We start from the raw sequence: 17,725 nt of genomic DNA, 5'->3' as shown, positions 1-17,725 counted from the left end.
CAATTATAAATTTCAGACTGTAAAGAGAGGGACTGTCACATTTCCACATGGGTGGACCACTTTAAAGAGGTTGAATTAAAATTCAGTGACATATAAACAAAGCACATCTGATCACTATAGTAGCAAAAGCTGGGGAACATTCATATCAGTCACCAGCGGTACCCCCCCTCGTAAATTAGTTAAAGGGATGAAAGAGAGTAGAGATGGAAAGAATGCCAGAGAGAAGCAGAGGGGATGATAAGCGTAAGAGAGTGAAAAGGCAGGAGTGGGGTGAGAGCGACAGAAAGAGGAGAGACAAAAGACAAAGGGAGGAGGTGGAGAATGAGGAGGTGGCAATCATATCCCTCCCTGTCTTTGATCAGTGGTCCATGGGGAACTGAGGCAGTGCCGATAACTGGTCCACAGCTCCTGAGGAACGCAGCTTCACATTCCTCCTTGCTCTTTCCCCGCTTCTGCAAAATCACTTCTAGTCTTTCAGACCAGAGCAGCTGTGAAAACACATCATGGCTTACTACATGCCAGAAAAGACCTGGCTAATGCACTGTAGTGCCATTGTCCCGCTGGTCCTCATTCACCGCTGCAATTCCTCTCTGGGCAAAATCCATTCTATTCTAACCCAATGTTTTCTATCAGGCCTATCTTGAATCTCTATTTAGGCTGAAATTATTAATTTCTCTTATTGCATAATCCTCCCAACAGAAAGGTCAGAGGTCATGTTACAGAGCAACACTGGTATGACTCAGGGGTCCAGTGTTTTGGTGAGGGGCACTTCAGTAGGACAAGGCATGCTGATGAAGAACCACTGTCCAGCAGAAAGCATCAGAAGGTGTCAGAATCCAACACACTGTAAATCTTGTAGACATGCTGCTTTTTGGCATCTCAACAGGTACAGCCAATCTCTCAGCTGCCAAATCACTTGTTACTGTAATACTCCAGTAATGTTAAAAGTGCAAACAGGAGAGATGTGGCTGTTTTGATTTAAGTTATTGCTATAGACCCTGATTTTTCTTACTATTATCCCACCTACCTCACATGAACAAAACTGTATAATATTTATTAGAAGTATAGCCTTTTAGTGTGTCTGTGGTTAATTATTCATTGTTAACCTAAAATGAAACAGAAACATATGCTTACAATAGTCCAAGAGGTATAAAATTGACCCTGAAATCATTTTGGATGACAAACATTGTAATTTAGTTCATTTTTGACTTTGGAAACTTACAGTCAACTTTTAAGCTAACATGCAACAGAAGTGCTAAAAAATATGGAAATTTACAATTTACATGACAACTGGGCAAACTCCATCTGCTAATGAAGATTGTGCAGTATGATCAAAAGCTCCAGAACAGTAAGTGGACCTTGAGGTCAGATTAGTATGCATTTTACTGTAATGTAGTAGCCTACTCCTGATGGTTCCCCTGTAAAGATAGATAGATAGATAGATAGATAGATAGATAGATAGATAGATAGATAGATAGATAGATAGATAGATAGATAGATAGACAATTAGATAGATAGATAGATAGATAGATAGATAGATAGATAGATAGATAGATAGATAGATAATTAGATAGATAGATAGATAGATAGATAGATCCCCGAGGGGAAATTACGATGTTGCAGCAGCAAAATTCACACAGATTACAAAAACATACAGAACAGACATATTTACACAAACTAACATATAATGTTAAAAATTTACATACTAAAAATATATTTACAAAAGTATATTTACAAATCTAAAACTTTAATTTAATTAAAAAATTTAAAAACCATCATGGACTGCCAAAACAAAAATCTCATATGACCTGATTTGGTTCAATAGGCTCACTTTTTTAGCTCATAACTCTGTGGTAAATCAGTGTAGGAACTCATGGGTTCTCTTCTCCCTGGATGTGAACTGGTGCACTGGAAGCCCCGCCCGCCTCGGATGTGACGCAGACCAATGGTAACGCACCGTGCGCCGTGGAAGAACGTCACCGCCTCGCCGTCAGTCGCTGTGGTGGGACCGCCGTGCCGCTCTGCTTGGCTTGCAGTCTCCACAGCACCTTTTGTTTTTGTGTGTGTATGTGTGTGTGTGTGTGTGTGTGTGTGTATGAGCCACCACTTGAACACTTTACACGAGTGGAGACATTTACGGGGAAATTAACCTGTCGGTTTTGCGGGAAGAGCGACGGACAAGTTGTGGGCGAATGAAGAGACATGTTTTTTAGAGGGAGAAGAGAGGCTGCCCGGCTGTCTTCACTCCCAACCAGCGTTAAAGCTACTTTGATGCAGCCGCTTAGCTAACAAGCTAACTGGGAATGTTTTCAGAAACTAGCCGGTTTGTTAGCTTGCTAGCTAGCTAAATCGCATGTAGAAATCCGCTGTATAGATTTAGCGAACAGTTGTAATGCTACTTTTACCTGCCGATACATTAAGTGAAAGAAGTGTGGCAACGTCTCAAACTGAGTATGTTGAATGTTTGGGGCTTCGGTGCCCGTTTAGTTGCTAATTTCCAGTAGGGACGATAGTTCACTGTCCAGGCAACAAGTCTGGCACACACTGCTGTTTTTACGTTACTCAAGTTTGTGTTAATTTTGTGCAATGTTGTTATTAGTTACCGTTTGGTTTTAGTTAGCTAAAGATTAACACTTTGTGGTTAAAATGAACGATTTGGGCAAAGTAAATGTAATGTTATACAAAGGAAAGTGGGGGCCACTTAAACGTTAGACCCCCACTTTTAAGTGGATCGGGTCACTCTCTAGTATAGGAGATACTGGTGTCAGTTAGTCGATACAGCTATTGACGAGGAGGCGAGGTGGATGAACATTATAAGTCGCCCACATGCTTTGGATCAGTTCCCGGACTTGTGAAAGGCATCTGAAGCAGAAGGTGGGAGACCTGAGCGCAAAACCCTTGCAGCCTGGGGGAAGATGGCAGAGCGTTCCCGCAGGAGGTGGTGAAACCAAAACTTGGGAACATCTTGGATTTATTGCCAGACATCGTATCCCAGCCCATAGGACACATGCAGGCCAAAAAACGGTACTTAACCCTGTTCTCCGCCGGTGCGTGTCTTATCCTGTTGTTTTGTTTTGGAGGGATACAAGTCCCGTTATCCAGACGGGGTCCCAGCCGGCGTGATGACCGCAGCCTCACCGGTTATCATCCCGGGGCGCGGTGGCAGCGCTTGCTGGGGTCCCTGCAGCCTTTCAGCTCCTGGGAGCAAGACCGGACTGATGATCACAATGAACACATATCTCCTAGGCAGAAGAGGGACGCAAGCTCAGGCGTTTACACTGGAAAACGCTGCAGAATGGAGTCCTGCTTTGATTTTGCCCTGTGTGAGAGGAATGGATTCAAAGTGTATGTCTACCCCCAGCAGAAAGGGGAGAAGATGTCAGATAGTTATCAGAACATCTTGTCCTCTATTGAAGGATCCAGGTTCTATACACCTGATCCAGGACAGGCATGCCTGTTTGTCCTGAGTTTGGACACTCTGGACCGGGACCAGCTTTCCCCCCAGTATGTGCACAACTTAAAAGCAAAAGTCCAGAGCCTCCCTCTGTGGAATGGGGGCAAAAATCACATCATCTTTAACTTGTACTCTGGCACCTGGCCAGACTACACAGAAGACCTCGGCTTCGACATCGGCCTTGCCATGTTGGCCAAGGCCAGCATCAGCACAGAGAACTTTAGGCCCAACTTTGACGTTTCTATTCCTCTTTTCTCTAAAGACCACCCCAGGACAGGAGGGGAAAGGGGCTACCTGAAACATAACACCATCCCCCCTTATAGGAAGTACATGCTGGTCTTTAAGGGGAAGAGGTACTTAACTGGAATAGGTTCAGACACTAGGAACGCTTTATATCATGTTCATAACTCAGAGGATGTGGTCCTCCTCACTACCTGTAAGCATGGGAAGGACTGGCAGAAGCACAAGGATGCACGCTGTGACAAAGACAATGCTGAGTATGACAAGTAAGTACTATCCAGTTATTGACTTCACAGCAAGAGTGTCTCTGTCCGTTTAAATTCACACCAGACAGTTGCTGTGTGCTCCCACACTGTCCTGTTTTTTCATCTTGTCCCAATATTTTGTCAGTATGGTGGTTTAACAGGATGTTTTACTGGTCCAGCTCACGCTCATCTATAATGACGGGGCAAGTGTTCAAAGTCACTAGTATTTTGACAAAACAACTGTTCCTCTTTAGATCGAACCTTAGATTTTTAAGAGGGGCTCTGTAACCATAGGATACTATACATAACTCACATAGTGGTGTGTTAAATTGGCAGGGGTCTGATCAGTTCCATGTTCCTACACCCTTTCATTAGCATTACACTGGTTTGTTTATTCGGATTTGTTGTTATGCTGTTTAATTTTTTGCTGTCCTGTTTTTCTTCAGAGCCGAATAACTTAGGGCTAGAGCATTATAAGCCTGGGATTTCATGTACATAACTGTCATTGTAATTCCCAGAGATATTATTTCTAAATGCAACATGGTCTTTTTACCTGATGTGATTCCTTATCATTTTGCACATTGACTCAACAGCAATAGAAACACTTGAGTAGACAACAGTGAATTCTTGCTTTTAAATAGTCCTCATATCATATGACTTTATTTCCCAAATTACACATCACAAGACACGGATAAGTAGATTTGCTTTACTGTCAGTTACAAGAGCCACTGTATTATTGTAATTCAATTGATATACCCCTCTGTCTACAGCCTGCTATTCAGCGGTGGATAAATCTGCTTCTCTTGCTCTCGACATTTCCACCTTTCTGCTTGTCAGTGTATTTTGTGTACTGATCTGCTCTGACAGAAATTGTCAATACAATACAAATTGCACACACTCCGCTACCAGTGATCGTGGTGCACACAGTAAATACTAAATGGGAAAATCTGCTACAATTCTAGCCAGCTGTAAAGTTATATAATGCTCAGTAATACTTTCTCTGTAACTAGTCCCCATCCCTGCAGAAGGCAATATTGCACAGCTCCATTGCCTCAGAAAGTTTCCCTATGATCATCACTCAGTCCTACAGTTAAGCCATACTGTTTTCTGTGCCCAAATCTGATGAGCAAACTGGCGTCTGTCTCCCAGCTTTAGCCAGTGGGATTCATTTCGTGTCCCCCCAGACTGTGCTGTGTTGTTACTGGTGACTGTATGGCGCTGGGTGTTTGACTGTGGCTCTTTTGGAGTGGATTAGTGGGGACAATGCGCTGGTGCCAGTAAGGGGAAGCCACTCTGGTCCCTGTTTGCTCAATCATTTCCCAGACAAACCCAACTGCATCAGCCAGGAATGCCCTGGCCCCAGCCTGTGTCCTGCGTGACCCCTCTGTTGTTTAGGGCCTTCTGTGATTGACCCCCATGTCAACTCTTTACTCTGTTGTTATTCAGCCTGCATAAAAGACGATTTCATAGTATGTTAAGGGGGCCTGCTCAGAAACATGGCTGCAACATTGATTACAGTGAAAATGAGTGAGAGGTGTGAAACATGATTCCCATGTATTTTCATATCATGATTTCTATTTTGTTTGCCCCTCAGAGCATTCTCATGTTTGAGTCTGCCTGTGTTGGTAGGTATCAGCTTATGAGGTTCATTCGTTGGCTCAGCAGAATAACATTCTCCATATCACTCTTAAGACATGAGCTATCTGCTCTCTCGGTGCCTCTTTCTGCCAGCTCACTGCTTGCTGCCAAGTGCTGCTAGGGAGTGATTTCACACAGTGAGATGGGTGGCATCACAGCAATAACCCAAAGGAAAAATTAATCCTCCTGTCATTAAGTGGCATTGGGGGAGAAACAGGCTTTGGGTCTCTCGCTAGACCTTGCCAGCTTAGTTTCATTGCATGGCCGTGTTCAGTGGTTCTCAGTTAGTACATCCTCAGTAAGCCACATCACTCAACAGGTTTGACTTGATCCCCAATTCATGTTAAATTGAATAAAATGAACGTACTGATCTTGACCTTACCTTCTCCTTGTCGTGGTAGAGCCCTAACAGTTGACAAAGTCCGCATGTCACCTCAACTAATATGATTCAATTGCGGTTAAATAGTGAGGAGCATACATCACACTTTCAAATGGAAAACATGACTACTTCCTTTTAAGCCCATTTGTGACTGTGTTTTTCCCCAGCGTGACTTTTTTCACGCTGCAACATGTGAACTCACAGGTCTGTTCACTCTGTAATGGAAAGCACACAGTCTGTCTTTTTCAGATCACAACTCCAAACCCAGATTTCTGCAGGTTTACACTGAAGTGTGAAGTGTTGAGAGTGTGGCCTTCTGACCTGTTGGATCTCCCACAATTCAGTCAGTCATAGACAAATAAGGTTGCATAGACAGGTTGGAATCTGCGGTAGTGGTAAACTGTGGTTCTGCTGTTTGGAGTGGATACTCCCTACAAAGCCTGAATTTAAACATCAAAGTTTTCATAACAGATACATTTTGTACATAAAAGAGGCAATGCGAAAAGTGCATCTCTGAGCCAGACATTATACATTTTTTATGAGAAGTTTGTTTGGACCAGATCTGGTAAAAGTATCTTGCAGCACACAGTGATTTCACAGAACAGTTTGAGGCTATTGGGACTCATTGCAGTTTCCTATCTTTTTAATGCATGTGTGCAATAATAGCCCCCTCACACATTGGAGCACAGTGGAGCATGACAATCCTGTACAGTGAGTCTGTTTGGAGGGAAAGTTGGGTGGGGTTTTGCCTTTTTGAGGGGGAATCCAAATGGTTAACATTATATCTGACAGGACTGATTCATCAGTCACCAAAAGTTGAATTATTTTCAGTGGGTAATAGTACCCAGACCTGCTAAGTATTCCAGGCCTGTTACCCAGCTATGCAGGGATTTCCAAAGGGGTGAGACTCGGAGGGGCCAAAGATGTGGGTGGGACAGTAGTCGAGAAAGCCAGTTACCAAGGAGATCAATATTTGTTTTTGGGTGAACTTACAACTTTCCAAATGAAAGGGGTCTCATGTACTGTGCTGTAAACAAACACTACTTGGAATAAGCTGGTTGTAGCATGGTGCAAATAGGAAAATATTTAATTAAGCTCTTTAAAATATTTCCCTGGATTAAGCAGCAGTTTGTCGGGCCGCTGGATTTAGACTCGGGTTAAAGGTACGGTATGCAATTCTGGAGAAATCCAATTCTATGACAAATAACATGATAGAGAGCGAACAACGACACAGCAAGTAATGTAATTAACATTAGCTAGGTTGTGGGTTTGCACATCTTGAAAGTAAGCTGCATGTGCGTGGGCAAGTAATTTAACTTTAACTGATATAAATCATGGCTGGAATAGTATTGTGTGGCTCGGTCCTGGCCACTGTGTTTGTGTTCCATTTACAGAGCCAGGGCTATGTACAAACACTGGATTTATTTCCACGGACAGCTAGCGGACGTGACAGAAGGCTTAGAATCACATATGCCACCTATAAGACATTAGCCAATTTGTAAATGTGTATTTTAACAGCTATAGGTGCGCTACATTTATACTTTGTCCATGTAGTTTCACGTCGCTTACATAAAGATGATATCCAAAAGCAATCTTCAGATTTTCCTGAAGTGCCAGTTTGCACACCGTGTGGGTAGCATGCGGGTTGACATGGTGTAATGTGAGTGAGTTGCACTGCACTGTTATACAGCCCTATGGGTCAGACAGTACAGTCTGTGGTGTAACTGGGTGGAAGTAATAGTTTCTGTGCCTGGCTGTGGCCCTTTGTGCATTAAATCCCTCTTATCCTCTCCCACTGACAACAAGGAAGTTGTGACAGACTGAATGCAGCCTCTCACCATAATTACCATGTAATGTCTGTGTCCTTTTTGTGTAGTAATCCAGACTTCAGTCTCCAAATGTTGACTTGGAATTTCTATAGTTTTTTTGTTGACATGTACATGTGAAAAAAAATTGTTTCATCTACACACTGCGTTACATGTCTGATACACTGTCTGATTGTATTGTTTTGGTGTATTTCTAGTAGTGCATAATATTTAGAAATATTCATTCATCCATCCATCCATTGTCAACCGCTTATCCTGCGTACAGGGTCACGGGGTATTTAGAAATATTAATAAATATCAATATTTAGAAACTCTACACTCCAGTCTTTAGTTTTCATGGTCTTTTAAAAGCTTAGATAACATACTAAAACTGGCATAAACAAAACAATCTGTCTTCTTGTAAGTCTTTTGTTACTTACGTTTGCTCGTGTAGTTTCTCTTTGTGGTGATAGGGATTGTCTCTCCGCCAGGTGCCTTGGGTAAAGGAAGTTTTGCTGTGATGAATATTGCTTAAACATCTGTTGCAGACTTCCACATATGTGCATTACATATGTTGAGAAGATGGAGTCATCAAATTACCCAATTCTTGCTTTATAAAAAGGTCTCACATTTGGGTATGATGCATTAGTATGTCTTAGCTACCCCCTTCTTTGTATATTCTGCTTGAAATGTCTGGATTGATGGGGCATGTTATTCAAGGATTAAACATGTGAAGTTACATTCAACATGTTAGTTTAGTAAACTAGCGTGTCCATTTTGCTTGTTTACCGGTAAAGTCCCTGCTGTTTCCAGCCACTGGGTAGAGTGAACTTTTACTTTTCTCTTCGCCACCCTCTGTCCTTCAAACTTCTGCACTTAGCCTCTGTGTACAGGCCTTTAGTACAGCCAAAAGGAAAGAAGAAAATATACAGCAGGAGGCAGGTCAGATGCAATTTTAACCCCAAACTGAAAGCCCTCTCACCAGCTTGTTTCCAATTAAGAGGCCCTGCCAAGCGAGAGCGATAGAGTGAGAGATGAGGGGAGCTGGAGAGAGACAGAAGAGTGGGAGACACACTGGGAGAGCAAGTAGGAGGGAAACATAGGAATGCAAAGAGACAGTACAGTGAGAGTTGTGGAGAAACTGAAAGAGAAGAGGGAGAAAGTAAAAGCAAGGGAGAAGTAGAAAAGAGGAAAAACACATGTCAGCCATCCAGCAGTGAGAGGTGAGTGCAATAGCTGGCTTGGTGCTGACGTTGGTCTGCTAGGTGTATTTATAGACTTGCAGGGTTTTAATCCTCAGTATTGGCCAAAGCCCCTGGCAGAGGGCTGCTAGCCAACTTGATGCAGGCTTTACAGAGCTGGGGGAAATGGTAATCATTGGGGGAGGATGGTCGATCTGAGTTCCTGCACATTAACTTTAAATGCCTTTTTTCACGGTCTTATCTACTATTTCAAGACATTGGATCAGCAGTCAGCTTTTTTCTTTGAGCAGGCTCCTAGTGCAGAGTATACTAGTTAAGCCAAACTTTTTGTTTGTTTGCTATGCTGTGACAGCTTCATTGCCCCATGGTATTGAAAGATCAAACAAACAAAATATTTGACTTTGTGTCAAATCTCCAGACAAAAGTAGCGCTTGAACACGACACAAATTCTTAAGCCGACGGTCAGATGACCACCTACATGCATACAGTACCCTGTGTGCCTGTATGAGAGAGACTAATTAGGGGTAAGTCTGTAATCGTTTGCCAGGAAAAGTTAAAACATTAAACCAGCCAAGCATTTTGTAGCCACTTCAGATCTTTTTAAATGGGCTTGTCCTATGCTCAAACTACTATTTTATTGAATATGTCTGACAAAAATTTACATATGACACTGTTTGCCAAAAGGTTTATGTTGCATTGGTGGTTTTAGCCTATCGCCCTTTTCTTGGTAAAGAAGACAAGAGAAGGTGAAGGCAACACATAAAATACAATCACACTAAAAGGTGACATGTCTGATTAAGTGAGTAAGGAAGCTCTTTCACCGACTGCCTCTGCTAGTGTTTCTTTTTATCATCATACACATCTTAAAAAAACTACAGGCCACAGACACATTGACAGCCCAGCTGTGCCCAGTGGGCAACAGTTTGGTGTGTCATAGCCCTTTGGCTCTGTCTCTGGAAAGACTGGAAAATAGTAGTGTTTTTGGAGATTTTTGTGAAATACTAAGAGGTGGGATTGCACAGTAACGAATTGGTTAGGTTTATGGTTACGATATTCAGTTTTATTTCTTCCATTACATGTCACTGTTAATTTCTATCTGCTCAGTTTACAGTACGTTATCCATTTAGGTAGGCCTGACCACTGAGCTTCTGTGTAACAAAAGGTACCTGAGGTGGTGCAGTATTCCCATGATGACGGTGTGTTTTCTCTGGACTGAAATGACGGTGTCATTTGAAAAACCAGTAGAGCATTAGTCTAAGGGCGTTGCTTTCTTTAGTACGATGATCACGTTGTTTACCTAATCAGTCTGCAGTCTGGGTTTCTGTTATGCAGTGGATTTGGCTAACTGAATGTGACATGAGTTTATGAAAAGATCCCTTTTTCTGGACGGCTCCTCCAGTTGCCACCCTTTATAACTCCGCTCTGCCAGTAAACCATCGACAGTTGGCCTTGCTGCAAAGAGCTGAATGACACAGCAGGCAGCAAAGAAGGCTGGTAAACCACAAAACCACTCCGCATAGATTATATGTTTGCTCTTCATCAACACAGGCCTAGAAATTACATTTACATGACCACACAATAATTTTGGATTGTGATTGTTAGGAATACAGTTTCAGATGTATTGTGCTTTGTTAGGTTGTAAAAGTGAGAGGCCTGTAGATACCATCATAGGGACTCTGTGTCGCTACAAGAAGGCCCAGCAACAACTTTTTTTGCTGACTAAACTCAAGTCCCTCATTGAAGTAGCATTGCTCTCTCAGCTCTTGGTCTCTTGACTGGTGCTTACTGCCACTCAGTACCACCTTTAACTTATTTATTTTTATGTTATCTCTTACATTCATCTTTACAGTGGAGGCAAGATTAGCTATATACAGGCATCTATTGCCAGTGAGCAGTTTCTCAAGAGAAGATGTATTGTTGCCTAACAATACTGAATTGACTGTTGGATTACATTTTGCTGTGTAATATATCCATTACATTGTGTTGTAAGTTTAACTCATGCTGCTAATTTCACACCTGAACATTGTATTCTCCATGTCTCGTCTCTCAGGCTGTAAATAGGTTAAATTCCACAGAGGAGAATGCTGGCTGAACCAGCCACTGACAACAGTGAATTGAGATGAGCTCCTCTGATTGCTGTAAAGGAGAACAAGTTTCATGTATTTGTCTGCTGACGTTCATCTTTCCTAATGACAATAGAACAGGAAGTATATGACGGACTGAGCTTCTTTTACCAGTGCAAATTTCCCACCATTGTTTTTGTAGTTTCATTATATTTCTTCTTGGTGAATGACTTGTTTGCATGTGCATGTTGAGTAGTTAAGACAGTTGGATGTTATGAAAAATGTGTATGCATTATATTACCTATAAGATGTGCATAGCGGATCTTCTGGCTGATGAATACTTTGTAAGAGGGGATTTATTTAGCATTTAGGTCTAATGGTCCATAGCCGTGTGTTAAGGGGGTGAACGGCTAAACTAGATGGATGATGCACAGTTTCTTACAGAGCTTGGGGATTACAAACTACTCATGTTTAGAGAGCTCCTGTAACTGATAGCTATAGAAACAAATGCAGGTAAGCGGATAAGTGAACAGCAAGGCTGGCACATTTTTATTCTACATAACAGCATCATGTCCTGCAAAAATGACTAAACTGACTCTGACTTCCGAGTGACCTTTCGTGGTAAAGCTCATCCTGTTTACTCACAACATCATTGCTTTGAGTCAAGCTGATGAACTGTGCATAATGTCATCGCCTTCTGTCCTGTCACTTTCTACTGTACTTTTAATAAAGAAGAGAGGCTATGGCTGAATGAAGGTCATCTGAACCAGATGTAAAGAATGGTCTGTGTATGAACAGCCTTATGCTAACTTGACTACTATATTGCAAATACTATTTACAAACATTTATGGATGTGTCAAATGTTCAGCAGTTGTAAGTAAACCAAAGGAGTTGTATAAATGTGTAGGCAGGCTGTGTAAATCTGCTCATTTACTTGTATGAGGTAAAGCACAGATATCTACCATATGAAATTTGAAATACGTGTATGTGTGTGTGCGTGCATTTGTCTGCTTAATCCCAGAAACTGCGGAAAGTGAACCATTTTCCAGAAGGATTCGGTCTATTCGCCTCTCAATTGATTGCCATCTCATTTTTCACTGCCAGGATTTATAGAGAGGGAGGTTGAGGGTGAACAGAGGGTATTAGTCTAAATGTTCATGTCTCATCACTCATTAATTACTACCAGTGCCTGTGAAGTAGCTAGCTCTACATTAGCTTGACTTTCAGCTTTTGGCTGGCGACGTTGTGGTGCACCCTAATTTAAGAAGAGTCAAAATCTGGCAGCATTGGCATTTGTGTCCTGCATGTGCGCTCCTTTCGGTGTTTGCAGTGTTTTTTTCTCTTTCACACGCCTCTCCGATTCAAATGTGCTTTATTTGCTTGAATGGGTTGTAGCCGCACTCTCACTCTCTTTGGAGGATAGTTGTTCAGGACAGAGGGCAGTACCATTTGTTTGCCATGCTCCCTCCCTCTCTCTCCTGTCCTGACAGCATGATGTATGTCTTGTCCTTGGCAGCCATGCACCGGTGATGTATTCCGGTTGGAATGCTGGGAGAGCGCAATAAGGAAAGTCCACGTGCCAGGCACAGAGTGTGGTCCGTTCCAGGAAAGGTTTTTGTGTCATCATGGGGGAGGAAAATCTCACCAGCTCCTTGCTCCTTGACAGATGTGATTTAAGTTGGGCTGGATAAAATAGAAAGGTAGAAAGTGTGGCGGGGTGCTGCCAAACACACTTGGATCTAAGAGGGTTAGGGTGTGTGGGGAAAAAGTGAAACATAAATGGTAATGAAACACAAACAGCACTTTATGGTGATGGAGACGAACAGGTTGGCCTTTGTGAAGGTTAATAACAGAGAATTGATCTAAAATCAATTTTTATGGTTGGTTTGACACTTTGGCCAGATTGGAGAAGGTTTTCTGGACCTCTCACAGCTGTTTTTGGAACTTGTGTGTTAAAGCTGCTGTTGAAAAGTGCTCTCTGATCCACCATACACCACTGGTCTGTGGTCTGTTTTTGGTAGGCTCTGGTGCCATCCTCTGAAATTATTCTGTGTGATTGGTTGACTGTGTATGAACACATTTCAACCAGATCTCAAAATTAGTTCAGTGACAAAGAAAATAAGAAACGACAAAGTAGATTTGATTTTAATATTTGATAGGTTTCTCTACCAAATTCATCTAAAAGTGCCACTGATGAAGCATCTGGGAGAAGGATGTAACTTTATGGAACTGACTGATCCCTGGACCATGAGGCACATTTACAGTCCTTTCAAACACTCTGATAGGTTGCTTGCTCTGCATGACAGGGACTTTCTCAATTATCCCTCATGTACAATGAAATATGTTGTGAGAGCTACATGAAGAATTAAGCGGCCCTCTAAACCAAGGCCAGCCAAATCCTATGGGCTATTAATCCTTCAGGCAGTGTGGAGAGTAGACCTGCCAAGTCCATGGTCATAGTCTTTAAATCTCTGTAGCTCTTGACTCAGAGCCACAAAATATATTTTTAATATTGAATTTATTACAATGGAGAAGGAGATTCAAGTACAATAATAAATAGCCTTAGTATTTCCGTTTTGGATATTTGGAAAGAGGAACTAACGGACTTACCCTGAAGAGTTTTGCCACGTGACTGTGTGTGTGTTCTTGGATCTTCTCAATGGAACTTTGGCAACGTTGATCATTGTTGCCGTGTGGGACCATGTTGTGCTGTGTCAATGTTAACCACACTTGGCAGAATCAAAAAATTGCCACCAGTTTGCGGGGCTTGGCTGGGTCGTTACTTGGATCATCAGATAAAATGGGCGCACACACTAGCGCGCAGATATGCTATCTCTTGCTGTCCTCTTTGGACTCCACTTTGTCAGATAAGGGCTTCAGCTGGCTCTGAGAGGAATGGAAGCGCCAGCACACATGATGATAACCCTGGGTATGTGATAGTCTTAACTCTTCCATGAAATTGTGTCCAACCTATTCTTTGTTGCAGTCCTTAACAGATTAAGTGGCCATTTAGACTGACGATAATGTTACACTCGCCAAATTGTCAAAAAGAAAAACAGAGCATTATGAAAAAAATTGGAATTGGAGGCACACAAGTAAATATTGACAAAGAATGAAAGCAACTGTTTCGTCGAGTAAGTTGGTGTGACTATGATTTAGTGCCTGTTGGCTAAGCTTCATACAGTTGCTTTCCTTCTCTCACCCAGTGAAATCTGTGACTTGTGAGGTCACAACTAGAGGGCAAGACAGGAAGTGTTGTCTTTGATCTTTCCCGCTGTTCAGACTAATTACCTGCTCACAGCAGCTAGCCCTGCTGGCCGTGGAATTCACTAACAGATGGTAAAGCTTTGTTCTGGGCCAGTGTGTCTGCGAGGATAAAGAGGAATTCAGCTGCCTCAGAGGGTAGCGTTCTGCAGTCCAATTCCGCTCTGAGATCAGGTTAACCTGTCCTTGGGTGTAACATTGAGAGACCAGTGATGATGTCTACACCAGCAATTTCCCATTGATCTCTCGGGGTTACCCCACCTGAAAGAAATTGTCTAAAGGGGTATTGTTATCAGATAGCCTGAAAACTCCTTCAGATGCTTTTGGCAGCTTGGTAAAAAAAGACCTGAGTGGAAGAAATAGATCACAGTACGTAATGTATTGTAGTTTGAGGGGAGAAAATAGATCATTAAAATGGTTGACTATGTCAGCCAGACAGTTGAAACTTCACCGTACGAAAACAGTTGGAACTCAGCATTGTCTGCGTGGTGCTAATATGTTAGACTTGCGCATGTCCTGCTGAATAAGAGGTGATGACTGTGACAGAGTATGTGCTTAAAGTGACCCACAGTAATTACAACCCCTGTCAACCTACCTCGTCCTTTCTCTGCCCTCCTCTGTAACCTTAAATATTTTATGAAGGCTGACCGTATTTAACATAATGTTTTGGGCAACAGTTTTGGTATATTTGCTTTTAGCTGGATAGTAAAACTTTATAGAATTCACCACATTTAATATTTTTATTGTGATTATCTGAAAAAGAAATGAAGGTTTGCTAAGCTATCCACAGTTGAACTATAGTTTTACTTTCTTTACTTCACAATCAGTGTGTGAAAGGTTTTAAGGACTTGTGCACTCAGTAGGGTGTCGTTGGTTGTCAGTGATGGCCAGTAGATGAGCAAGTGTATGTGTGCAGTGTATCGTGGTATCGGTGTAGGGTTAAGTCTCCCTCCCCCACAGTCATCACATTAGTGCACGAGTATTTACTATATGGGTTAAAACCTGAGGGGTGGTAGGCAGTGGCGTATGACAATGCTGGCCCTCCATTCAGTTTAAGCCTTTGAGAATCACTGTGAGGTAGTAAAGGCCATGTCATAAAGTCAAAAGTGCTTGTATTTATCCAATTATATTGGTTACCATGCTTGTTGTACTAATCAACTCTTTAACAGTCCTAGTTGAGCTGAAAAACACAGTGCTACTTTACTGAAATAGAAACCTGTTTAATGCCTCTCTGGCTGTTGACGTCTCAATGCTTTGAGAAAAATTATTTAATTCAGCAGCAGACATTCAACAAATGAGGCATTCCCTCTTCGTCTTTCATTTTGAACAGCATTTCCAATGTGTTAGCCAAGTGCCACACATTTTTGCTAGTTGCTGCAATTTTATGTTTCCTCTGGGATAAACTGCAGTATTTTTGCCTTTTCCCATCATCATTAGCAATGCCGCCACCCTGTAATCTCTTTTTCTGTCACTGAGGCAATGGGGCTTCTCTCCTCTGTGGTCTCGTAATTGTGAGGTAATCATCTTTTCCCTCTTGAGAGCTAAAAGACTGTGTTTACACTTAGTTTTTGGCGGCTCAACTTGGCAAGACACTCATTTACTCTCTCAGCAGCAGAATGAAGCCGCTCCTCATTTCTTCACACTAGCTTTGTACTTAAAGCTATTCTTTCCCCTGTGCATTTGAGACTGGTTCACATCAGCAGGTTGGATAAACTAAAATTTCACTTTTTTTCATGTGGTGTTTTATTGGGTTGGTTTATCCAAGTAACAACATAACATATAATCTCACTTAACTCTAGTGGTACAATCCATTTTCTTTTTAGTTGTTTAAGTTTTGAGATTTTCGTCTCAGAGATTTCTGCCTTCTCCCCAGTACAATAAAGAAAGAAGATATCGCTGCCAAATATTGGCAGCGATATCTTCTTTCCTGAAACATTGTCTCGCTCACTTTGGTTAATGGGGCCAGTGTCTCTAGATCTATTTATTTATCTATCTATTTTTCTGACCCCTTGTTTTTAGCTCTCTCCATGCCATGTTGGCTCTCCTAGCAAAATATTCGGGGCTACCGGCGCTCTGCTGACGCATTGCATAGTACACCCTTAATTGAATTGAATAGCTCATCCTCATAGGCCAACCCCCTTGTCACCTACACACAATCCAGCTGTTTAAGTCAGTATTTGGCCGATATCAGTATCGACTAAGGATCAGTGAATCCCTAGTAAAAATTACATTTTGAATTGCTTCGCATGGTTGTGTGACATTTGGTGGGGACAGTTAAAATAATCCAAGCTTGCGTGGCAGTGCTATGACCTCCTCTCACCTCAGCTGACCCCCATTTGGATATTCAGCTTTTGCATTATCTCTTGGCAGTGACCTCGGTCATAACTGTCGACATGGACACACACTTGTGGTCGCACTCACACTTCAAACCGTCCAAAAGTGCAACGCAGTGTAAACAGCCAGCACACGTGCACAACAAAAACTCGCTCTACTTTTTCCTTCTCCTGACTACTCACTCTCTCTCCCTCTCTCCTCCCTTGAAACACTTGCATAAGGCCATCCCCTGGTATGTCCTAAAAAAAAAAAAAATAAAAACTTTATGCTTATACACATGCACACACTTGTGCACGTGGTCCTGCATTTTGGCTGACGCAGTACCCCTCCGATAGTGTCCCAAATCGCACCCACACACAAACACAAAATGCTATAAAAAACATACTTCACAGTCCAGGCAGATCCTAGCTTCAGCAGTCAGGCTTTATCTAAATCCCTCTCCCGACATGATGGATTGGATCAGATCAGACACAGTCCCCAAGTCCATTTGATGGTGCATTGATAGCAAATTCAGCTGCTAACATCCCATATTTTGAACTAAGAGAGACATTATTAAGTCCCCTTCTCCCAGTCATGGCTATTTTCATAGTTGCTTTGCCATTAAAGGGAGTAGGCTGTCTGTGAGCTGACAGGGTTTTTCGCCCTGGTTTTTAAAAAAACAAAATGTTTTGATGTTTTAAAAATGCTGTCCACACGCTAATACATTCACAGAACTCACACAGTTATACAGATACTTGCACAGATGCACATAACCTTTCATCTTATTTGATCCTATTTTTTTGTTCCTCATTTTTGTTGATTACATTTGCATCTGTGTTTTGCTGTCTCCTTCCTTGCCTCTGTTATTCTCTTTTCCTACGTCCCACCCTCCCCTCCGCTGCCATCCATTCATCACTCTCTCCTGCTTCACCCTCCATCTCTGTGTCATTCAATCCCTCTCTCCTCTTCATCACTATGTGCCTTCTCACATCCTTCTATCTCTTCCTCCATCCGTCCCTGCTTGGCCCAGGAACAGACACATTCCTGACCTGGACTTATCTCTTGTGCAGCCACTGCAGCACAAGTTACTGGCTTAAGATTAATCGGCTCGACTTCCACCTT

The 17,725-nt window shown here is 42.2% G+C and overlaps 1 protein-coding gene across 1 annotated transcript in view; it reads left to right on the top strand.

The window, feature by feature from the left end:
- Nucleotides 1-1,985: 1,985 nt before the first annotated feature.
- The window catches only part of LOC123968334 (exostosin-1a), a 41,130-nt gene continuing 25,390 nt past the window's right edge, over nt 1,986-17,725 (top strand). The window contains exon 1 of the mRNA XM_046045035.1: nt 1,986-3,960. Within this exon, the coding sequence (XP_045900991.1) occupies nt 3,008-3,960 (953 nt within the window). The 5' untranslated portion in view covers nt 1,986-3,007. The remainder of the gene's footprint in view (nt 3,961-17,725) is intronic.

This window comes from Micropterus dolomieu, linkage group LG03 (genome assembly GCF_021292245.1).
Source record: "Micropterus dolomieu isolate WLL.071019.BEF.003 ecotype Adirondacks linkage group LG03, ASM2129224v1, whole genome shotgun sequence".
In the NCBI taxonomy this organism is placed as follows: Eukaryota; Metazoa; Chordata; class Actinopteri; order Centrarchiformes; family Centrarchidae; genus Micropterus; species Micropterus dolomieu.
Note: the sequence above shows the minus strand (reverse complement) of the source record. Positions and strands in the feature narration are given on the sequence as shown.